Genomic DNA, 24,820 nt, shown 5'->3' on the forward strand with positions numbered 1-24,820 from the left:
AGATGTGTTGCAGAGCCAGGTCCTTGAAGTGCCCCAGAGGGGCACGGCCACGAGCCAAAAGCATTTAATGCTGGAATGGGTTCTCCTCTGGCCTGCCTGCCCAGTCGATGGTTTGTGGGCTTTCTCATCACAGAATATTTTTGGTTATCTTAAACTTCATTGCCAGATCCCACCAGCATTACTGATAAACCAAGACCAACGTCACCTGCACATCACGGTTTGCCCTGGTACAAATGTCTATGCAAAAAAGGGTTTGGAGTTGAGTGCTCAGCACCTGCTACGTCTTAAAAAGCGCTTTAGAGACACAGGTGTGTGGGGGGATGAGCAGTATGTGCTGCACAGGAGCGCAGCGGCACAAGCAGGTATAGTCCTACATGGTATTCTGATATTTTTACATGCAGTCTTAGGCAATCATGACCCTAATTCACTGCATTCAAACGCTTCCCTACACAAATCCGCTTAAAGGTACACACCTTAATAGTCTAAAGCTTCAAATAAGAATTCTTCTTGAAAAAAGAACAAATCCCAGGCCCGCTTGATTAGACCCTTTGTCTTTTCAGTATCTATGGCCACCTGGGGACATACCTGCAGCACGTTCTCCACTGTGACATTCATCTCCAGATTCTGCTTGCAATAGGCTTGCAGTCTGTTATTGGAGAAGCCGTAATAGTAAGGTGCAGCAAAGAGGTAGCTGTTAATCTCATTAAGGAACAAAAAAACCCGTAAAGCAAAGCTAAGAGCACTTACTGGAAACACAAATGCCATGATGGAGGCTCAAGTGCTGTGTCTGTTAATGCAAACCTGACTAATAACCCGCTGAGCTGGTTATCCTTCAGTTACTTCACATCTAAGGATACAGGGAGTCTTCAGGAGGCATGTTCACCTCGCCATAGTAGATGTATCTAAGCATAGATTCAAATGCTTGCTTGCTTGGAACCATTTCGCCTATAGAAATATTGACTTGTCCATCTTCTGGCATGAAGGAGCGGAACATGGCTTCAAAGTAACTGGTAAAAGAAAACAAGCTATGAGACGTTCTGCAGGCAGATGTTTAACCCAGAGCTGTTCGGAGGCCGCTCTTAAGCAGAGCAGCATATTCAGGTGACAACCTTGGCAAAAACACCCCTGAATTGTTGTTTTGTGTATGTCTGCCGTGAGAGAACTCCAAATATAATCCCCCTAATTTCCATCAGCACTACCTGCAATTTCTCTCTGTTTCTTGAAAATTAGGACACATGGTGCTTTGATTTTTGTCTGATTTGCATAAGACCCAGTACAGAGCTTAAAGCATGATGAATTTCCTCGCTATCCGCAGGCTGCCAATCACGCAGGCTTGTTTTAAGAGCTGTGAAATGCTTCTGGTAAAATACCACAGCAACTAATACTGAATATTATTGCTGGGACTGCGAAGAAAATGTGACAGTATTTGAAACAGAAATTTCTGTGAACACAATGTCTTGCAGAACATAAAGGTGCAGAACACCGAACACACAGGTGAGGGACAAACCCGCTTTATCCACATACTGAGGACAGAGAACAGTTCCCATCGTCAGACGGGTGAACTATTATACTTGTCTCTGCACCAGGTATGGGAACAATCTAGTTTCTGTTATGCACCATTTTTGTTATGCTTATTCATACTCTGTCTTAAGTATCAGCAAGTGAGGAAAAGACTCAAGTTGTCCATGATTCAGAATGGATGTTCACAATCAGAAGATTCTGTTGCTTTCCACTTCACTGAAACCGCCTCACGCTTTACAACGTTTCTCCCTTCCTGTGGTTTTAGATTCTTTTTCTTGCAGTGCATCTACTTTTACATCCTCTAGAGAAACTCTACAGTTCTAATTTCCTCCTATCACACAGAATCACAGAATGGACTGGGTTGGAAAAGCCCTCAGAGATCATCCAGCCCAACCCTTGGTCCAACTCCAGTCTGTTTACTAGATCATGGCACTAAGTGCCATGTCCAATCTCAGTTTAAAAACCTCCAGGACGGTGAGTCCAGCACTTCCCTGGGCAGCCATTCCAATGCCTGACCACTCTCTGCACAGAATTGCTTTCTAATCTCCAGCCTAAACTTCCCCTGGCAGAGTTGCAGCCCATGGCCCCTTGTCCTATTGCTGATGCCTGGGAGAAGAGCCCAATCCCACCTGGCTAGAACTGCCCTTCAGGTAGTTCTAGAGAGTGCTGAGCTCAGCTCTGAGCCTCCTCTTCTCCAGACTAAACAAGCCCAGCTCCCTCAGCCTCTCCCCATAGGGCTTGTGCTCAAGTCCCTTCCCCAGTCTTGTTGCTCTTCTCTGGCCCCGCTCCAGCACTTCAATCTCTTTCCTGAGCTGAGGGACCCAGAACTGAACACAACACTCCAGGTGTGGCCTCCCCAGTGCAGAGCACAGGGGAAGGGTCACTGCCCTTGTCCTGCTGACCACGCTGGTTTGGATACAGGACAGGACACCATTGGCCTTCTTGGCCACCTGGGCACACTGTTGGCTCATGTTGAGCTTCCTGTCCATTAGTCCCCCAGGTCCCTTTCTGCCTGGCTGCTCTCCAGCCACTCTGTGCCCAGCCTGGAGCGCTGCAGGGGGTTGTTGTGGCCAAAGTGCAGCACCCGGCACTTGGCCTTGTTGAACTTCATCCCATTGGAATCAGCCCATTCTTCCAGTCTATCCAGATCCCTCTGCAGAGCCTCCTGCCTTCCAGCAGCTCCACACTCCCTCCCAACTTGGTGTCATCAGCAAATTTGCTGATGATGGTCTCAATCCCCTCATCTAAATCATCAATAAAGATGTTAAACAGGACTGGACTCAACACTGACCCCTGGGGACACCACTGGGCCGCCAGCTGGATGCAGCCCCATTCACCAGCACTCTCTGGGCCTGGCCCTCCAGCCGGCCCTATCATTCCCCGCTGGGTATAAAATTAATCACTTAAAGGCTTATCACACTCATTGCACAAAGCTGTATCTTACCCTTTATGTGGATATAAAGTTCCTCCCTGACTTCTAAAAAAAGCCAAGTTGACCCACAGACTGCAGAGCACTGAGTATCACAAGCTTAGGCTCAGTGTTAGTGAGCCGGGACGCACCTGGAGCGGGCAGCTAGGATGGCTTTGTGTGCTGGCCAAGGGTGGCCGTCTAGGAGAAGGATGATATCACAGAATTCAGTCCCAGCTCCTTCCAGGTACGCCTTCATGTCCTGAATTAAAGACGTTCCTGAAAGCCAAGGGAGAGAAACAATTAAAGATGTGACAGTTCTAGGTGGTATCAGACTAATCACCAATCAAACTAATACATGGGCAAGTGGTAGCTCCAGCCCCTCTGTCCTTTGGGATGTCGGGGTGAGTGGGAGGCAAGTCCTTCCTCAGATCTTGGAGCAAAATGAGCTTCGTCCTTCCCCATCGCCGACTGAAACCACCGCCAGCTCTGCTGCCCAGCCACACCGGCTGTGCCCACACTGAAAGGTGTTCTCTAGAGATAAAGAAACTGCAATTTTCCCCACTCTTTTCATTATTTCCATCCACCAGGAATATTAAATTCTGTCTCTTAGTGGAAAAGCTTTCCTCAAATTCCCCACAAAACGCTTCTTTTATGCCACATTTTCATGAACCTTTGAAAATACACAATAACTGAGAGATACAGCAAATTCAAGTCTGATCTGAACTCACCGGTATTGTCATTTTTTTGCTGTTTGGGCGTCTCACACCGTTCCAGCTGTAGGTACAGGTGTTGGCCCAATGCTGCAGCACAGCCAAGGGCTCTGTGCTCAGCCTTCCAGGCCTGGCCTCCCCATCTTTCCCTCTAGCCCCCAATTCTTTTTGTGCAGCATTCCAAATACATACTGCCAATGCCTCCCAACTTGGTGGCCTCAGCAAATTTCATTATTACCTGCTGGTTTTTGTGTGTCAGGATGGTAAAATCTTGCATAAGGCTAGTCCCAAATCAGCCCTTGATGAATTCCGTATTAAAATTGTACATCAAATGTTCTTCTTCCAGCACAACCACAGGAATTAAAGGTTTGACCACTAGTACAGGTTATTTATCTTCTCCCTACCTTCTCTTCCTGTTAACTTTTCTTTCTCTTGGTTAATCTTTCCATGTGTATTGCTGTCCCTCTCCAGTAAGCTCCACCTTGTCAGCACCGCTTTACTCACAAGATCTTCCCTACTCCTGCTCCTCCTTCAGTGAAAACTCAGCTTTGTTACCTTGGTTATCGAGTCCACTCACACTGCAGGTCATTCATTATACCTTTTTGTTCCTTCTGCCTCTTCTCTCAACACAATCAGGATATTTTATTGGAAGAACATGACTATATTTAACATGACCCTTCATGGATTTTGGTGGGATAATGAAGCTCACTGGAAAAATAACCAGCGTGTCCTGTTTGAGTCTGGGAAACAGCCTGAGCACAGTTATCCCAACTGGTGAACTTCCTAGGCTGCCTTAGCCTAAACTAACCACTAGTAAAGCAAAACCAGCACAAGCGATTAGTTTATAAAGCAGACAAGTTACCGATGTCAAGCGGCTGATCGGAATGCGTTCGAACAGGAGGCTGCTGCTTCCTCCGCACGATCTCCACTATGAGCGACGAAGAAAGATGCTCAAACTCCTTCATCATTATCACTTGATTAAAATGTGATTCCTTCACCACAAAGTTCAGGCAATGTTCCTTAAAATAAATATAATAATATTAATAAAAATTTACGGTTTACTGCATAATTTATTCTACAGCATCACGTAAGTGTTACCTTGTTCCATGTGTAATCAGCCACCCTTTCCTTATGACCCTCCCCAGGGATCCTGCAGCTGCCACTATCAATGATCTCCTCCCTAAGGGACTGTTTAGGCTCCTACTTGAATGGGAAATTCAGGACAATTCTAAGCATCTAGAAAAAAACCTGACTAAGAAATAATAACGAGGAAAATACTAATTGCCTCCCATCCAGCTGCTCCGACGCTTTCTGAAATAGGAATTTCAGGAGACGTTGGAAACCTCACGGAGTTAACCAAGATTGGTTGCTATCTCATAACAATTCTGCATACAATCAGATACCAAAATTAATTTAGAAGGATGAAGAGACAAATAACTTGCAGGGTTTCCTTGTGTGGATTTTGCCGTAACCTTTTCTCTAAAGGCTCAAAGAGTCTCAAAGAGCTTTTGTAGGTTGTGCGACAAACTTGCCAGAAAACCCAGGGTGGTGGGACGGTGCAAATGGACCGGACCTAACGCTGAACACTTATAAGAACAAAAACTGGCACTTCATTCACCAGTGTGGGCTGAAGCTCTGCCCTCAACACTTCCATAGGCAAAGAATATCGATACCAGCTCACCATAAGGTGAGCAGAAAATTCACCCAGAAAAGCAGTTCCTACTGTCCTAAAGCCCTTGTCCCACTACAGAGAGATGAAGAATAGAAGACATATTTTGTTTTTCAGTAAAGTGTTTTCAGATCAAAAGCATGAGAACGGAATTTAATCTTTCAGCAGAACGGGTGAAAGAACCTGTTGGCAGTTTCTATTTAAAACAGTGGGACCAGAAAATGCACAGATTCCATCTCGCTGCGGTGAGAGTGAACTGAGGGAGACAAAGTCACTTTGCCCGTTACATCCTACAGGGCAGATCTGCAAAAATACCAAACACTTCTCGAAAAAACCTTCATAATATTCATGAGCAACTTCAGGACAATCCGCAACTCCACTATAACTATAGGAAAGGGCTGAATTTGCAAAAGCTGAGAACTGATATCTTCTGCAAAACACTGAGGACATCAATTTCATTTTTAAAAATTTAGTATTGGTTACTTTGTAGGAGAATCTCTCGTGTGAGGAAAGGCTGAGGGAGCTGGAGAAGAGGAGACTGAGGGGTGACTCATTCATGGGGATCAATATGGAAAGGGGGAGTGTCAGGAGGATGGAGCCAGGCTCTTCTCGGTGACAACCTTCTCCTGGTGGACAACAGGATGACCATGAGCCAGCACTGGGCCCTTGTGGCCAGGAAGCCAATGGGACCTGGGGTGGGTTAGAAGGGGGTGGTCAGTAGATCGAGAGAGGTTCTCCTGCCCCTCTGCTCTGCCCTGGTGAGACCACATCTGGAATATTGTGTCCAGCTGTGGCCCCTCAGTTCCAGCAGGACAGGGAACTGCTGCAGAGAGTCCAGCGCAGCCACCAAGATGCTGGAGGGAGTGGAGCATCTCCCGTGTGAGGAAAGGCTGAGGGAGCTGGGGCTCTTTAGTTTGGAGAAGAGGAGACTGAGGGGTGACCTTATTAATGTTTATAAATATATAAAAGGGTGAGTGTGACGAGGATGGAGCCAGGCTCTTCTCGGTGGCAAACAATGCTAGGACAAGGGGTAATGGGATCAAGCTGGAACACAAGAGGTTCCACTTAAATTTGAGAAAAAACTTCTTCTCAGTAAGGGTGTCAGAGCCTGGCCCAGGCTGCCCAGCGAGGTTGTGGAGTCTCCTTCTCTGGAGACGTTCAAAACCCGCCTGGACACCTTCCTCTGTAACCTCATCTGGGTGTTCCTGCTCCAGCAGGGGGATTGGACTGGATGAGCTTTTGAGGTCCCTTCCAATCCCAAACATACTGCGATACTGTGAACCAGTGACAGGACAAGGGGCAATGGGTTCAAACTGGAACACAAGAGGTTCCACTTAAATGTGAGAAGAACCTTGTTGGGGGTGAGGGTGTCAGAGCCTGGCCCAGGCTGCCCAGGGGGGTTGTGGAGTCTCCTTCTGTGCAGACATTCCAACCCGCCTGGACACCTTCCTGTGTAACCTCATCTGGGTGTTCCTGCTCCATGGGGAGATTGCACTGGATGAGCTTTACAGGTCCCTCCAACCCCTGACACTCTGGGGTTCTGTGAAACCGTGATTACCTTCAGCTGATCCAGCTGAAGCTTGTTAGCGTTTTCACACACAATGAGCACATTCTGCAGATCTACAGATGCTTCGATGTACTGGAGGCAGAGCTGTTCCAGCCGAGAGAGCTTGAAGTTTAAGGCTAGTTTGTATACATCCATAATAAGTAACACATCCTGCACGTGACCTGAAATTACAAGAGAGAAAAATGCTGGGGAGCTCACAGAACAAAAAGAGAAACTTTTCTCATAGTATTTATTGACTTGAGCAGTCGGAATGGTGGAACAGGCAGGGATTGGAACATTTTTATGGAGCATTCCATTGCTGGTTGGACAAAACCTGAGCTGACACTAAAAACGGAGTTTCAAAATTGAGGTATGAAAGACCAACCCCAAAATTTGGACCTAGACTTTGTGACGATTTGGATCACAATTTTGTAAAACCCATGAAAGAAAGTGAAGCCTCTAAAAACAGTGACAAGCAGAGGGGCAGGGGGACCCTCACAGGCCACAGCAAATCCCAGCCTGCAAGTGTTTTTCACTCAGGGATATTCAATCTATGCATGAAATGGATTTTTCCTTTCTTGAGGCATCCCTTTGGATTGGCATTTTGAGATGATTAATACGGGCTTGCTCTGCCTTTCTGTGTGGGCTCAGTTTGCAATGGATCAAAACAATGCCAGAAAAAGGAAATAAAGCAACCCAGGACACACGGTCATTCCAGGCAGGGTGCTGTAGTTTTCGAAATACCATGAAGGGACCTGGGGGTCTTGGGGACAGCAGGGTGACCATGAGCCAGCACTGGGCCCTTGTGGCCAGGAAGCCAATGGGACCTGGGGTGGGTCAGAAGGGGGTGGTCAGTAGGTCAGAGAGGTTCTCCTGCCCCTCTGCTCTGCCCTGGGGAGACCACATCTGGAATCTTGTGTCCAGTTGTGGCCCCTCGGTTCCAGCAGGACAGGGAACTGCTGCAGAGAGTCCAGCGCAGCCACCAAGATGCTGCAGGGAGTGGAGCATCTTCCGTGTGAGGAAAGGCTGAGGGAGCTGGGGCTCTGGAGCTGGACAAGAGGACACTGAGGGGGGACTCATTCATGTTTACAGGTATCTAAAGGGGGAGTGTCAGGAGGATGGATCCAGGCTCTTCTCGATGACAACCAGTGACAGGACAAGGGGCAATGGGTGCAAACTGGAACGCAAAAGGTTCCACTTAAATGTGAGAAGAAACTTGTTGGGGTGAGGGTGTCAGAGCCTGGCCCAGGCTGCCCAGGGGGTTGTGGAGTCTCCTTCTGTGCAGACATTCCAACCCGCCTGGACACCTTCCTGTGTAACCTCATCTGGGTGTTCCTGCTCCATGGGGGGATTGCACTGGATGAGCTTTCCAGGGCCCTTCAACCCCTGACACTCTGGGATTCTGTGATGAATTTTTGTTTGTGTTTGTTTTTTACACCTTTTGGGAAGATCGGGAACCCACTTTTCCTTGATGCTTGAAAAAAATTACAAAGCACTTTTAGCACACACTGACAGAAATCTGCTGTTAATCTCAGGTAAGTAATTAAGTGCTTAAAGCAGGATTGATCATCCGCAAATGCTCAATCCTGCTCTGTATCAAAACAAATGTTTGCTCCCCAGCTGCTAGTACTTTTTTTTATCCTCCCGTCCTACCTTTGCGAGGATATTTTATTTTATCCGTGTACAGGAACTGCATGAGCACCTCGAAGGGCTGCGCCTCGGCCTCTCGGATGGGCACCTCCAGCAGCGGCTGCAGGCGGCACAGCTTGACGTTCCCCCCAATCCCATCCTTCTGGCACGTCGCGTGTCCCTCGTCTTCAATATCTTGCTTTGATTTCTAGGACAGAAAAACAACCACTCAAACAAGGCAACGAGGCTGTTGTCAGCTCACGCTCCTTACCGTCAAACCAGAGGATCCTTCTGATTTACTGCACAATCATCAAGACCCAAGTTCTCCTTATATTCAAGATAATAAGGAATTCGTATCGCTTAAAACTGACTGGTCCACATCCTGTGACAAACGTGACAAACAAATGTGACCTGCTGGACAAAGCTCAAAAGCAGGAGCTCAGAAAAAGGGAGGAATGGATTCCACCTCTGCCCTCAGCAGGAACAGCATCTCTCCTTGGCGAAGGGGCAGGATCCGCAGAGCCCTGCCTTGCAAAGTCAGAGCTCAAAGCACTGCACACAAGTATTTTAAGCCACTATAATACTCACAGAAGTATTTTAGGCCACTCTTTTACTTTCAAGTTTCACTTTGACAGCCTTTCCCAGTGAAGATGGAGGGCTAGGGGGTGGCAAAGTAATTAACTAAGGAGTAATGAGGCATCTGTCTGTCTTACTGCAGGTTGTGTGCTACCACCTCCTCGACAGCGATAAAACCTTCGCTGTTGAAAAGCTGTAAGCAGTTAAAATTAACAGACAATGGACCACTGGCACCAGACCTTCAACTCTGGAAAACGCATCAGGAAATACTAAGGGAAAGGGCATAGAGCCAGCCTCAAAACCTTAACGCTGCCTTCCCTCTGATCTGTTTTACCTTGCAGACCATCCCCCAGGACACGCAGCTTTCACCCTCGCAAAGGGGGGGTACACGCACCTCCCCAGGGGTATTCCACAAGATTAGAACTCAGCTATGAGAGCGCCCAAGAACCACACCGCGAAATCCACATAACTGGATTAACTTTGGCTCCTCCACGTTACGCTCCTCGCCTGGTCTGATATACATGCAGCAGCCTATGTTTAATGCTAATTATCCTCTTTATTTTACTTGCACAAGAGCGTCTTAGTGTCAGATACTGCTCTGGTCCTACCTCTGTCTGCAGATATTAGCTCTTTCCTAACAACCTGATTTCCAAAATTGGGTAGAATAATCACTACCTTGCCACCAGGTCACTTCTCTAAAATACTCACCTGTTTCAACCTCTCCCTTGCCTGGATGATTTTCTTTTTCAGCCACTTGCAGCGAGCTGTAACAATTGCAGTGTGCCCTCGAACTCGTTCTTCCTTCTGTCAAAAGCAAACGAATAACACGTATTAAACTTTTATTCCCAAATCACATGGTGGTGGCACAAGTCACAGAAACCTGGGCTGAACTCCAGATTACTATACATTTACTTTAAGTTAGAATCAAAGGCAACTCTGCATCTGCTTTGCACATACAGATGAAATTGAACACCTATTTTCCCTACAGGCTAATGGCAAACACCATTTGGAAAAAGTCTTTGTTACGTTCACTGAGTGGAAGCTGTTGCGCAAGTTCAGTGCCACAGATTTTGCTTCTTATTGTTCCATCTGATTGTCCAGGCAGGGATGAGGAGCGAGTTGAGAGTCTATGGGTGAAAGTTAAGGGGCGGGCTGGCAAGGGTCATACTATTGTGGGCGTCTATTTTAGGCCACCAGATAAGGGTGAGGAAGTTGATGAGGCCTCTATAGACAGCTGAGAGCAGCCTCAGTCACAGGCCCTGGTTGTGGTGGGGATTTGAACTTCCCTGATGTTTGCTGGAAGGACTCGGCCGCAGCCACAGCCCAGGAGGTTCCTCCAGTGCCTTGATGAGAACTTTGTGATGCAAAGGGTGGAGGAGCCGACTAGAAGAGGTGCCCTGCTGGACCTCATCCGCACTGACAAGGAGGGGCTGGTTGAAGCGGTAAAGGTTGAGGGCTGCCTTGGTTGCAGCGACCATGAGATGGTGGAGTTCAGGATCTCATGTGCCCAGGGAGGTTGTGGAGTCTCCTACTCTGGAGGCATTCAAGACCTGCCTGGACACCTTCCTGTGTAACCTCACCTGGGTGTTCCTGCTCCATGGGGGGGATTGCACTGGATGAGCTTTCCAGGGCCCTTCAACCCCTGACATTCTGGGGTTCTGTGGTTCTGTGAGTGTCAGGAGGATGGAGCCAGGCTCTTCTCAGTGACAATCAGTGACAGGACAAGGGGCAATGGGTGCAAACTGGAACACAAAAGGTTCCACTTAAATGTGAGAAGACACTTGTTCCCGGTGAGGGTGGCAGAGCCTGGCCCAGGCTGCCCAGGGGGTTGTGGAGTCCCCTTCTGTGCAGACATTCCAACCCGCCTGGACACCTTCCTGTGTAACCTCATCTGGGTGTTCCTGCTCCATGGGGGGATTGCACTGGACGAGCTTTCCAGGGCCCTTCCAACCCCTGACACTCTGGGGTTCTGTGACATTTATCTGGATTAGAGCAATTTACTAAAGCAGACACACATCACTTTCAATAGTGATGCTGCTCTTAAAACTCATTCCCAGGGTTTCTGGCACAATCATCGTAAAATTTGCTTTTTCCCAGCAAATATGCAACACATGCAGCAACAAACATCCCGATGGCACCAAGCAAAAAATTCTACTCACCTCTCCCAAAACAAACTCCAAATCACTGAACTGCCTGTTTTCCCATAATCTCCCGTAATCTTCATGTAGAGTGCATTTAGGGTAACACGAAAACTAAAACAAATAAAACCCCACAGAAGACGGAATTAATTTCAAATGGGTATATCTAACAGCACTGTAGTTACACATGCTATCACTGAATTTTCTAATTAACTCGACCTCAATGTAGTATATAAAGTACAAAAATAACACGCAAACCAAATGCACACAAGGGCTCCCTCTCTGGGGAGGACAATGAAAGACAATATAAGGGTAACAGAGAGGAACTGGGGCTCGTCACAACTCGCAGCTTTGGTGGCTACGAGTCCCACCTGCTCTCAAGACCTGCCTGAGGGTCCCGTGCAATAAAATAAACTTGAGTGTAGAGAAGATTTGACCTGGTGTGAATAGCTTGAAATTTAAAATCCCAGTAGTTACTGGGGGGTGGGAACGCGGTGTGAACATAAAACTTCAGGACAAAATGCTCTGACCCTGTATCTGCTCTGTATCTAAAATAGCGTGGTCAGCAGGACAAGGGCAGTGACCCTTCCCCTGTGCTCTGCACTGGGGAGGCCACACCTGGAGTGTTGTGTTCAGTTCTGGGTCCCTCAGCTCAGGAAAGAGATTGAAGTGCTGGAGGGTCCAGAGAAGAGCAACAAGGCTGGGGAAGGGACTGGAACACAAGCCCTATGGGGAGAGGCTGAGGGAGCTGGGCTTGTTTAGTCTGGAGAAGAGGAGGCTCAGAGCTGAGCTCAGCACTCTCTAGAACTACCTGAAGGGCAGTTGTAGCCAGGTGGGATTGGGCTCTTCTCCCAGGCATCAGCAATAGGACAAGGGGCCATGGGCTTCAACTCTGCCAGGGGAAGTTTAGGCTGGAGATTAGAAAGCAATTCTGTGCAGAGAGTGGTCAGGCATTGGAATGGCTGCCCAGGGAGGTGCTGGACTCACCGGCCATGGAGGTTTTTAAACTGAGACTGGACATGGCACTTAGTGCCATGATCTAGTAAACGGACTGGAGTTGGACCAAGGGTTGGACTGGATGATCTCTGAGGGCTTTTCCAACCCAGTCCATTCTGTGATCCTGTGACCCAGGAACCGCGAAGCTGACAGGACTGGAATGGACCATTTTCAGTTAAACATCCTGGCAAATACATCTGATAGATTTTTTAATCATTTGTCAAAACAAGTTGTCACAATCTCTGTTAGAACTTCAGGAGGCACCGGAGAGCTTGGCCTTACCAAATGTCTGTCCAGACAACAGATCTCAAAAGATTTTAAAGATCTACAATCACCTTTTGGCGGCTGAATCTGAAACGCAAAGGTTTCCTGCAGGAAGGATGTGAAACAAAAGCCAGGGAGCTCGGCGTGAGGCAGAGCAGAAACTATGGCACATGCGGGGACAGAGCCGGGAGGATTAATGCGGAATTGGTGCGGATGCTCGAGCAGGTTTATCAGGGAATTACCTGGAACCTGTACATTTCTCCACTCCGAATGTTATTGTCCACTGTGCCACCAAAGATGTACATGGCATCCGAGATAACAGCCGCGGCGTGGAAGAGTCTCCCACTGGGTAACTAGGGAAAGGAAAGGACAAAATAGGTGAGGGAATAAATAAAAGTATCTTTTCTTTTTCTCCTAAGGAAAAGAGCCTGCAACAGAACAAGGAGTAAAACAATCAGCGTTATGCAGTGACACAACCGCTGCATCTTAATCATAGAATAATTTTGGTTGGAAAAGCCCCTCAAGATCAAGTCCAACCATAACCCACCCCTGGCACTGCCCCATGTCCTGAGAACCTCATGTCCGTCTGTCCAGCCCTCCAGGGATGGTGACTCCAGCACTGCCCTGGGCAGCCTGGTCCAATGTTTCCGACTGTATCCAGAATTTACTTTCCAGTCACATTTAAAAACACCCGTACATTGCACCTCCTAATCAGAATGGTATTTACACAGTGATCTATGTATCACGAGCGTTACAAAATATATTCTTTACCCAGCTCAGACCCAGCGCTTAGTTTTACGCAGGAAAATAAAGCTGCAAACGGGATCACTGTACAAACTCAGAGCTTATTCTGAATGTTGCCAGGAACTTGAGAGGTGAATGATCATCCATCCCCGCAGGATGCTGAACTCCAGGTTGTAAATGCACCTTCCCCGCCGCTCGCCGGGGCGGCACCATCTGGCCGAGCAGCCCCCTGCAATGCCCGATTCTGCACAAACCCCCGAAATCGGAGACATTCACAGCACTGGCACCTCCAAGTCACGTCTCCTTTGTCCATCGTGCCAGGTCCACAGAAAACAAAACCGCTGCACCAAACTGCAGTTATTTATAGGACCGAAGCATCGCCATGGAACGGCAAAATCAGATGATTTTTGAAGCGGGAGTGTCACGGAGGCACCCCGAGGTTTGTTTAAGGGACAACAGGCTCCAAAACAACTCTTATTAAAACAGTGAGAAACAGGGTTTAGCACTCCAAAGTGACTTGAATACAGGTTGGGATATCAGTTGAGGAAAATGATTAAGGGGCAGCAACTAATACAACAGGAGTTCCACAGCGTGCGTGCACGTGGCTTCACCAGACAATGCCGGAGCCGCCCTGAGTCTGGGAAGAGCCCACACTTGCCTGATACGGTGTGGGGTTATTGTAAAGGGATACACGTACTCGTATTGAGTACGGAAAGTGCACACTCGCAATCCTGCGAGGGGAAATACACGTGCAAATGAGCACGGAAAGTTACACGTGCTTATGTGGAAGCACGGGAGGAAAATACACTCGAGATTGTGCGAGGGTTAATTTATACATGTGCTCATATTGAGCACAGAAAGTACGCGTGTAAATGTGCACGGAAAGTACAAATACACGTGCAAATGTGCACGGAAACAGATGCACTCGCAATCCTGCGAGGGTTAATTTACTCACACCCATGGCAGCACGGCAAGCGCAGTCTCCATCCCGGGTGGGCTCTCGGCGGCAGTGGCTCAGCTCGTGCTCCAAGAGACTCATGACAAGGGGCAGAGTCTTGACGAGAGTCCCGTTTTCTATTGGCTGATCAGATGTGACTGTGGGCATTCCCGGAGCTTCTCTGCACCCCCACCCTGGCTGTGGGTGCCCCTGAAGCCTCCAAACATCCCCACACTGGCTGTGGGCGCCCAGCGGCTCCTGGCGCCTCGGCGCTCCCTTCTAACGGCCCTGGGCAGGGGCTCTGGGGCCAAACAAAAGAAGCTGTTGGCCTCAAACAGCACAGAGAGAGGGAGATGTGTCTGCTCCTTCCATAGCGAAAGAGCGAGGGGGACAGAGCGGGGTTTGCACTCTGCCACAGGAGTCACTGCCAGCCAAAGCCACAGGGACCCTCCTGCATGGGACAGACAACATCATTTTTAGTCGCTTCTTCTGAGGTTACACAAAAGGTGTCTCGTCACATCAGCGCATCCCACCGGGGTATCTCACAGAAAGTCAAGTGGAGATCGTAGCTTCAATGTTTTTTCCCTCAGTTTCATCAGGCTTGTTTTGTCTTCCAGGCAGCAAATCTCATTAAATCTTTGCCTACGAAATCAAAAGCCCTCTGGTATAAGAAATCTTCTCTTCTTGTACGTATTTATAGACACCACTCAAGTAAACTCCGACATGAAACAAGAATATGTTTATCTGGAGAGACATATTTTCCAGGCACCCACGCTGACTGGCATTTTTCATTACCACCGGATTATCCCCGTTACCGCAGCGTCACACAACGGTCTCATTTAGCTCGTTACTCACCAGATTTTCCATGACTTTTGCTTTTCTTCAAACTACAGCCTTTAAGGATAAAATCCCCCATGCAGGAACTGGGACTTTTTCCTCTCCCAGCTGTATTAACCACAGATTGGTGACCTTAAATTTCACATTTGCCTGCGCCAGTTTAACAAGCCATATAGATTCCTCTGGATAAATGTGATATATCCCCTTTCTCCAGCATATTTCATGGCTACTTAATAAAATAAAATACTTTAAACTTGGTGCTAATAAATACTGTGATGGGAAGACCATGGAATAATATTGATCCATTAGTGCATTCTTGCAGGGCCCCCATTCAATACCTCTCCAAAAGAGGATGAGATTACTGTCAATTATCATCTATTTTACATGGCTTCCATTTGTTCTTAGTAGTAATCTCATTAAATACGATGTACTGACTGAAAAATAAACATATTATAGAAGCTTCAAAATACATCAGTGACCTTTATCAACTGGACCTCTGAGCTCATCCCAAAATATGAAGTTTGCTTGCCAAGACCTGTTTCCACATAACTAGATGGGTTGATATTAGCTGGATTATAATATCTCTCCAACCAAAACCAAGCAAACAAAAGAACTATTCTGTCCGAGATCCAATGCAGGCCACCTGGTCTATGCTTATTCAGGTCATTTTCCATGTCTTTTTTCTTTTAAAGAAATACTGTAAGGACTTGTAATGGTTGGTATCGGGGTGACCATGGCAGCAGAGCTGTGCCGCTTCCTAGTAACTTCAGCAATCAACCAACCTGCTTTTCAAACGCACGTAAAGAAATGTAAAACAGGAGAGGACAGCCCAGGAGAAGGAAGGTCAGACGGGGTTCATCACAACATTGTGCGGCCCAGGGTTTGTGTTGCTGAATCAGAAGAGGGGAATTCAGTGCAGCACAAACCTCCGCGGGGTGACGGTGACTCTTGCCAAGTGGGGACATCCTGGTGCCACCTTGGAGGAGAACAACACTCCGCTGTCTCAGGAGCAGCACAAACCAGGGCAACTCGGTCCTCCAGAGGAAAATATTCAGGGCAAGAAGGGTAACAGAGCATAGGTTATATATATATATATACATAGAGAGAGAGAGAGAGGTTAAGGAGGGACATGCTGGGCCCCGTGTTCCTCACTCACCAACACCAGATGCCCAACACCTGCCTTTTATCTCTCTTTTATCTCTTCAGATAGCGGCAACCCTTCCCTGACGTACCGTAGTGTCAATATTCCAGCTAACAGGGTGAGAATTATAAAGGGAGCCATTACACCAGGGAGCCAGGCCTGCCGTAGGCATGCTTAACAACACATACCGCTATAGCTACGGAAACGTCCTCCTAGTATATATAATAACTATTACCTAAAACCAGCACTGTGCAGACATCTTAACCCCAGGTTCCAGTGTAAGTTGGGGAATGAGCTATTAGAGAGCAGTGTAGGGGAAAGGGAGCTGGGGGTCCTGGGGACAGCAGGGTGACCATGAGCCAGCACTGGGCCCTTGTGGCCAGGAAGCCAATGGGACCTGGGGTGGGTTAGAAGGGGGTGGTCAGTAGGTCAGAGAGGTTCTCCTGCCCCTCTGCTCTGCGCTGGGGAGACCACACCTGGAATCTTGTGTCCAGCTGTGGCCCCTCAGTTCCAGCAGGACAGGGAACTGCTGCAGAGAGTCCAGCGCAGCCACCAAGATGCTGCAGGGAGTGGAGCATCTCCCGTGTGAGGAAAGGCTGAGGGAGCTGGGGCTCTGGAGCTGGACAAGAGGACACTGAGGGGGGACTCATTCCTGGGGATCAATATGGAAAGGGGCAGTGTCAGGAGGATGGAGCCAGGCTCTTCTCGATGACAACCAGTGACAGGACAAGGGGCAATGGGTGCAAACTGGAACGCAAAAGGTTCCACTTAAATGTGATAAGCAACTTGTTGGGGTGAGGGTGTCAGAGCCTGGCCCAGGCTGCCCAGGGGGTTGTGGAGTCTCCTTCTGTGCAGACATTCCAACCCGCCTGGACACCTTCCTGTGTAACCTCATCTGGGTGTTCCTGCTCCATGGGGGGATTGCACTGGATGAGCTTTCCAGGGCCCTTCCAACCCCTGACACTCTGGGGTTCTGTGATTCTGTGATCTGGAGTCTCTCAGGTGAGATAATCTGCGCCAAACTCTCCTTTTGGTTTTGAATAACTGTAATTTCAGTAAGGATTTCTGCTGGCGCGACTGCAGACAATCGGGTGTGAATCCAAAGAGTGTGAATCCTTCTCACTCCCAGCGCACACAGGAATGCTAAAAATCACAACTAAGATAAATACGTCCACCTGCCAGTCAGAATGTATTTGTCACCTCTAGATCCTACACTCACCTCTCCATCAGCATGATCTCCTTACTTCATTAGCGGTGCCTGACAAAGGGAATTGCAGGTTCAGTCCTGACACCTCTGATGATCTGGGCTGGCACCTCTCTCCGCGACACACTGCCCTGTTTCATCTGTTGAAGTGGTTTTTCTATTTAAGGTTAATAAGATTTACAATCTGAGGCTCTTTTCAAGCTGGAATCTTTGCTTTCCAAAGCAGATCTCATCAGTCACCTTTGCTTCCCTCTCTGCATTCCCTTCCACACCGCCAGCACGATTCCAGCCATCGCTTTCACAATCCAAGTATTTCAGGAGTCTTTAAGTCTTTTTCTTTCCATTTCTTGCACTCAAAACTTACTCCGTGTCTTGTCTAGACGGCACAAATTGAGTTGGGCCTGTTATGCTCATCAGGGTTCTGATTTGACTTACAAATCTGTGCATTAGTGTTGCTTCTGCCTGTGCTGCAGCACCTACCAATCATTCAAATAGTCGAGATTGCAGCCCTGAGCATCATCTCTGGGGCTGATCCTACGTACTTTGACATACACTCAGTTAAACCTGCGCGAATCCCTACACAGACTGGTTGATGTACAGGAATACATTCGGCTTCACCTGAAGTCCTTAATAAATTAACTTGAATCAATGTAAAAGTAAAATTAAATCAAATTAATAGTTTCCACGCAGGGGTAAATACTAGTTTTCTCTATACAATTTAGAACTTGCATGTACAGACGCAATGGTTCTTAGATTACAGTTTAAGTTGAAATGGCTCAAAATAAATTTCAAGGAGGGAAAAAAGGAAGATAAAAAATATATATATCCAAGGCTGGAATTTATTTCTCTCCTAGAATGAATTTAATTTGCATTTTTGCAGCCTTCTTCACTTCCAAGTGTTGCTTTATTTACCTCCAAGTCTGCTGGGGGTGTTTAATTGTTGTTATGCTGAAATCTAAACCAAACACACCCCGAGACCTCTTTAAACCACGTTTTGCCCAGGGGAAGGAGGGCGCTGCCTCGGGGGCAGACGCTCTCTCAGACACTAGAGCTGTGCAGCTTCCAGCTGTCCTCACCCTCTCACATCAAGGAGCAGGTGTTCAGGATGCTGATCGTTGCATCAGACTCCAAAGCCAGTAAAGACGCTCCCAGATCCATTTCACAATCAAGGAACGTTGCTGAGCGTCTCCAAAGCCACTGAAAACTACAAGCCAAAATGAACTAAAAAGACCTAGAGCCATCAACAAACAAACCTGGTGAACCAACATAAACTGAAAGGTAAAAAATATATCTATTTTTCCCTTGAAGGTGGAAGAAAACCCCAAGTGCCAACAGGCCCGAAGGAGCTGTCACCACTGGTAGCTGCTCATACTCAAGAGATGCTTCTCCACTATCACACCAGGCAAGAGCGTAAAACTCTCAAGCAGATGGGCAGACAGAGCTTTGGTGATTCGTTGGGTTGAAGGAGGTTTAAGGATTTAAAATGTTTTCACATGCCGGGTGCAAAAAATCTCCACGGTCCTCAGACAAAATCGGAACAGACTCATTTTACAGAATCCCAGAGTGTCAGGGGTTGAAGGGCCCTGGAAAGCTCATCCAGTGCAATCCCCCCATGGAGCAGGAACACCCAGATGAGGTTACACAGGAAGGTGTCCAGGTGGGTTGGAATGTCTGCACAGAAGGAGACTCCACAACCCCCTGGGCAGCCTGGGCCAGGCTCTGCCACCCTCACTCCAACAAGTTTCTTCTCACATTTAAGGGGAATCTCCTGTGTTCCAGTTTGCACCCATTGCCCCTTGTCCTGTCCCTGGTTGTCACCAGCAGAGCCTGGCTCCATCCTCCTGACACTCCCCCTTTCCATACTGATGCCCATGAATGAGTCCCCCCTCAGTCTCCTCTTGTCCAGCTCCAGAGCCTCAGCTCCCTCAGCCTTTAGACTGAACTTCACGACACAGAGCTCTGCCAACAAACAGAGGAGACGGCAGATGCTGAAGGGTTTTGTTCTGCCTTTCCGGAGACGACAATTCCTTCCAGACTATGGGATGGACTCACCTAACCCAGCTTATGGCTGTGGGTACCTGAGAGTAGACAAAGTGCTGTTTATAACCCATGAAGCACCTATTGCTTTTGAAAATCTGGCATGATACAAACCCAGGAGCACAGGAGAAGCGTCCAGCCAAGCACAGGCCAGTCAGCCAGACCTGCAACCCCGGGAGTCGCGAAGCAAACGCTCCTGGAAGCAACTCCATCCCACGAAGGAGCTGACTGGGAAGAGTCAGCCAGGATTCCCCAAAGGTCAATTTTTCCTGACTAACCTGATCATTTCCTACAAAACGCTGAAAGGCCTCACGGATTAGAGGAGGGCACTGCGTCTGTGGCTGATGCCAAAGCGTCTGGAGCCGCTGAAACGCTGGAGGCTGTTGTTCCAAAGGATTTATCCAGGCTGGAAAAACAGACTGATGGGCACCTGGTGAAGTTCAGCCAAGGCAAATGCAAAGTCCTGCCCCCGGGGAAAGAGCCATTCCCTGCAATGACACAGGCTGCCGACTGGCTGGCTAGAAAGCAGCGATTAAGATCAAAACCTGGGAAGCTCTTAAGATCAAAACTGAGGACGCTCTTCAGATCAAACCCCAGGAATCCTGGTGGACAGCAAAGCTGAACAGGAGTCACCGTCACCCCAGCGAGGCCAACAGCACCCTCAGCTGGATCTGCAAGTGTGTAGCAAGGGAGCAGGGATGGGATTGCTCCTCCTCTATTCAGCACTTGCCAGAACGCACCTGAAGGACTCTGCCCTGTTTTGGGCTCCCCAATACAGAAAGGCATCAACCTACGGGGTGTTCCAAAAATATGGGACCCAATTCCTAATTGGATTCCATTTCAGTTGGGTCCATCTTTTTGAAACACCCTGTATAACTCATCAGAGAGGATCAGGCACAATTTAAAGAGCAAGTATTGCCCAATCCAATCAATGTGGCTCAAGAGGTCATGCACTGAAATCTAACAACACATGACAAAAGTGGCCATTTGCTCCTTTTTGGCACTGTGATGTGTATTCGAAAATCAAATTACCGTGATAGTACTTTTGGGATCTTAATCTGAGTTCCTGCAAAATCTGCAAGAATCTTAACTACGGTTACTCTGCTAAGAAGGTTCTTATAAATACCGACATTTCAAGATCTCTCTCCCCAGCTTCCTGAACATGAACTTGAAAAGGATTGAAGATCCTAAATTTACCAAACATGTATTCAAATGAGGATGAAAGTCTGAACACTACGTATGATCTATAAACATAAGAAGTATCGGTCTCTTAGACCGTGAAATGCTGCGTTTTCTCTCGCCCAGCAGAACATGATACCCTGACAGCTTCACTCCCCACATCTGAAGGCAGATCTCGTCAGGGCCTCACTGCAGGAATTCAGGGGTTTATTCCCATAATAATATGTTTCTTTTGCCTGAAGATACCTCAGTGGGTGTAAGTGATCCTGCACGGGGCAGACTCATGAGTAAATCCTTTTAATCCCTCTTAGCTGCCCACAAACCACGTCACTGCGATCCAGCTGAAGAAATCCAGAGCGGTGCCTCAAAGCCAGAGAAGGTTGCGCACACACCAACCTCCCTTTCTGCTTATTAAAAGAAAAATTAAGAGCTTTGAAAGTCAAAAGTTTTTCCTTCTCTTGACTTTGAAAGGCCTGATTGTGAGAGTAAAATGTTTCGCAGGCCAAGTTGGAGAGATTTCTCTTGTAACTTCAGGAAAGACAGAATGCTCGGCAGGACCTGCTGGGGAGATGACGGTGATTTGCCAGGGAACAGATACTTTAACTGTCCCATGCACTGACCTTCGTTACGTATTGTGAGGACAAAGGACTTTCTTCGATCCCTTTGAGGCGCTGCCCATTGCCAAATTATCATCTTTAATTCTGTGGAACTGTGGCCACAATTGGCCGCATGTCCCTCCCGGATCTCAAGCTGCTCTGAGGTTCCTGCAACGCACCCTGCTGGTGCGCGACCTGCGACTGCTGCCTGCACGTCCGTCCGTCTGTCTGTCTGTCTGCTGGGAAGCAACTGTGCAAGATGAGGCATTTACTGTCAGCACCTCGGGGAACTTTGGTGGCGTTGAGCAGGCAGGACTCAGATGTGAGTCAGCCCCACCGCCATCCCTGGGAAACTGATGGAACGACTTCTCCTTGGTGCCATCTCAAGGCATATCAGGGATAAGAGGGTCATTAGGGGCAGTCAACATGGCTTCACCAAGGGGAAGTCGTGCTTGACCAACCTCATTGACTTTTATGAGGACACAACAAGATGGATGGGTGATGGCAGAGCGGTGGACGTGATCTACCTTGACTTGAGTGAGGCATTGACACAGTCTCCACAGCATCCTCACAGCTGAACTGAGGGAGTGTGGTCTGGATGAGCAGGGAGTGAGGTGACTGTGAACTGGCTGAAGGGAAGAAGCCAGAGAGTCGTGGTCAATGGGTAGAGTCCAGTTGAGGCCTGGACCCAGTGCAGTGCCTCAGGGGCAGTGCTGGGGCCGGGATTATTCAATATATTCATCAATGATTTGGACGAGGGAACAGAGTGACTGTCATCACGTTTGCTGGTGACACCAAGCTGGGAGGAGTGGTGACACTGGAAGCTGTGCTGCCATCAGAGACCTGGACAGGCTGGAGAGCTGGGCAGGGAAAATGTAATGAAATAGAACAAGGGCAAGCGCAGAGTCTTGAATCTGGGCAGGAACAACCCCAGGTACCAGTGTAAGTTGGGGAATGACCTATTAGAGAGCAGCGTAGGGGAAACGGACCTGGGGGTCCTGGGGACAGCAGGGTGACCATGAGCCAGCACTGGGCCCTTGTGGCCAGGAAGCCAATGGGACGTGGGGTGGATGAGAAGGGGGTGGTCAGTAGGTCAGAGAGGTTCTCCTGCCCCTCTGCTCTGCCCTGGGGAGACCACACCTGGAATCTTGTGTCCAGTTGTGGCCCCTCAGTTCCAGCAGGACAGGGAACTGCTGCAGAGAGTCCAGCGCAGCCACCAAGATGCTGCAGGGAGTGGAGCATCTCCCGTGTGAGGAAAGGCTGAGGGAGCTGGGGCTCTGGAGCTGGACAAGAGGACACTGAGGGGGGACTCATTCATGTTTACAGATATCTAAAGGGGCAGTGTCAGGAGGATGGAGCCAGGCTCTTCTGGTGACAACCAGTGACAAGGGGCAATGGGTTCAAACTGGAAAACAAAAGGTTCCACTTAAATGTGAGAAGAAACTTCTGGTGAGGGTGGCAGAGCCTGGCCCAGGCTGCCCAGGGGGGTTGTGGAGTCTCCTTCTGTGCAGACATTCCAACCCTCCTGGACACCTTCCTGTGTAACCTCATCTGGGTGTTCCTGCTCCATGGGGGGATTGCACTGGATGAGCTTTCCAGGTCCCTTCAACCCCTGACACTGTGGGATTCTGTGATATTTTAGCCTGGCATGTGTAGGTCTGAAAAGCCCAAATCATGACCTGTATCACTCTGAAAAGCTTCTCAGAGCTGTTTTAGTCTTAGTTCTGATACCAAGAAAGACAGAAATGGCAGCAGTTCCCCTCCTGCAGTGTGAATATAAAAAATCTCTTTTGCAAAGCTCTGTAAAAATCACCACTGAATTAATAACAGCTCCATCAGCACCAAGATTTTGGATTCTGGCAGCTTCATCCACTCAATGCTAAACGTCCAAAAGAAGGAAGAAATAAGGAAATACAACCCATGGTGGTAAGTATGAAAGTTAACGCAGCTATAGTGCTGTTCGAGTTGAAATGCAGCATTTCTAAGAGCATATAACACAGAAAAATCCACATGCCATACAATCCATCCATTAGAAAAAGCGGAAAAAGACTGACTAACAAAAGCCAAGAGAGATTGTCCTGCCGCGGGGTAACAGAGGCCACATCACACACAGCAGGGTCCTTCAGGTGCTGGGACAGCGCTGCACTCATTGTCCTCTGCTTTGTTTCAACTTAATGTGAATAATTTTGTTCACAGATAGGGACAAGAAAGGAAATGTCAAGTTCCAAGTGTCCTGGGAATGGTGTGGGATTGGAGACTCACTGCCAGTGTTTAAAGACTCTGCCAAAAGCTCCTGGAAACTTCAGGATGACAATCCTGAGAAATGATCTAATTATCACTCCAGAGCCCACAAAATCACTTAAAACTTACTTAAACCACCAAAAGTCTCTCGGATCTTGCAGCTCATCAGTCTTCTAAGAAAATTCACTATCACGTGTGCTTCAGCCTCCCTTCTCATCCCTACAAAATCAGTCTCTAGATGCCATAACCGTGAAAGGAACTTCAAAATACAACCCACACAACAGACAGACAGACAGACAGACAGACAGACACCTGCCTGGGACTGCAGACAGCCCGAGGGCTCTGGAACATGAAGGGAAATCCAGCAGGGGGTAAGTCAGGTAAAAACGCTGTTCTACAACACTCTCGGGAGCAGGTTTGCTCCCAAAAGCGCTAAGTAGTCGTATCACAAAGAACCAGCGACTAAGGAAGCCTTAAATGTCAAATGATAACATTAGTAGGAACGGAACAGGATCTACATTCCTGAAGGCAACTAAACAGTCGCAGATGCGGTTTTATTCATATCATGTGAAAATATATCAGCTTTGCAAAGCGTAAAACAGGCTAAAAATTGGTGGGAAGGAACTATTACTATTTAACTAAAAGTCAGTGTCCTTGTCAAAAACATGTCCGTAGCCTGAGAGCAAAAATGGGTTAGAAAAAGAACATGGAATGAAACAATGAACTAGATTGGTTACCTCGCTGTCTGGGCTGGGCTGGATCACCTCCCAGGTCTGCGAGTCCACGTCATAGCAGTGAAGCTCGTTGGGCAGCGTGTTATCGGCAGCACCGCCGAACACATAGAGGTGCCGGTCAAAGGCGACCATGGTGTGGCCGTAGCGGCGCTGGGGAGGAGGAGGGGAGCCGCGCAGCAGGTGCTCCGTCGGAATTCGCGTCCAGCTGAGACATGAAAGATAAAACACGTTTACAATTAGAAAAATAGAATGGTTTGGGTTGGAGGGACCTTCCCAGCTCCCCCAGTGCCCCCCTGCCATGAGCAGGGACATCTGCACCAGCTCAGGATGCTCAGAGCCCCGTCCAGCCTGGCCTGGGATGTCTCCAGGGATGGTTCATCCACCACCTCTCTGGCCAACCTGGGCCAGGCTCTCATCACAACAATTTCTTCATATCTTTTCTGCAAAGTAAGTTTTCTAACCCCCAGATTCTAAGAACTTCATTAATGTTTACAGATATCTAAAGGGGGAGTGTCAGGAGGATGGAGCCAGGCTCTGCTGGTGACAACCAGTGACAGGACAAGGGGCAATGGGTGCAAACTGGAACACAAGAGGTTCCACTTAAATGTGAGAAGAACCTTGTTCCCGGTGAGGGTGGCAGAGCCTGGCCCAGGCTGCCCAGGGGGTTGTGGAGTCTCCTTCTCTGCAGACATTCCAACCCGCCTGGACAC

The 24,820-nt window shown here is 48.3% G+C and overlaps 1 protein-coding gene across 1 annotated transcript in view; it reads right to left on the reverse strand.

The window, feature by feature from the left end:
* LZTR1 (leucine zipper like post translational regulator 1) overlaps window positions 1-24,820 on the reverse strand; it is a gene marked incomplete at its 5' end in the record, with an annotated part of 35,778 nt that overhangs the window by 3,378 nt on the left and 7,580 nt on the right. Inside the window, 10 exons of the mRNA XM_080358105.1 lie at window positions 586-691; window positions 858-1,007; window positions 3,082-3,208; window positions 4,505-4,661; window positions 6,870-7,039; window positions 8,511-8,694; window positions 9,771-9,866; window positions 11,222-11,314; window positions 12,703-12,813; window positions 24,114-24,315. Of these exons, the coding sequence (XP_080214231.1) occupies window positions 586-691; window positions 858-1,007; window positions 3,082-3,208; window positions 4,505-4,661; window positions 6,870-7,039; window positions 8,511-8,694; window positions 9,771-9,866; window positions 11,222-11,314; window positions 12,703-12,813; window positions 24,114-24,315 (1,396 nt within the window). The remainder of the gene's footprint in view (window positions 1-585; window positions 692-857; window positions 1,008-3,081; window positions 3,209-4,504; window positions 4,662-6,869; window positions 7,040-8,510; window positions 8,695-9,770; window positions 9,867-11,221; window positions 11,315-12,702; window positions 12,814-24,113; window positions 24,316-24,820) is intronic.

Source organism: Nesoenas mayeri, assembly GCF_963082525.1.
Source record: "Nesoenas mayeri genome assembly, chromosome: 23".
In the NCBI taxonomy this organism is placed as follows: Eukaryota; Metazoa; Chordata; class Aves; order Columbiformes; family Columbidae; genus Nesoenas; species Nesoenas mayeri.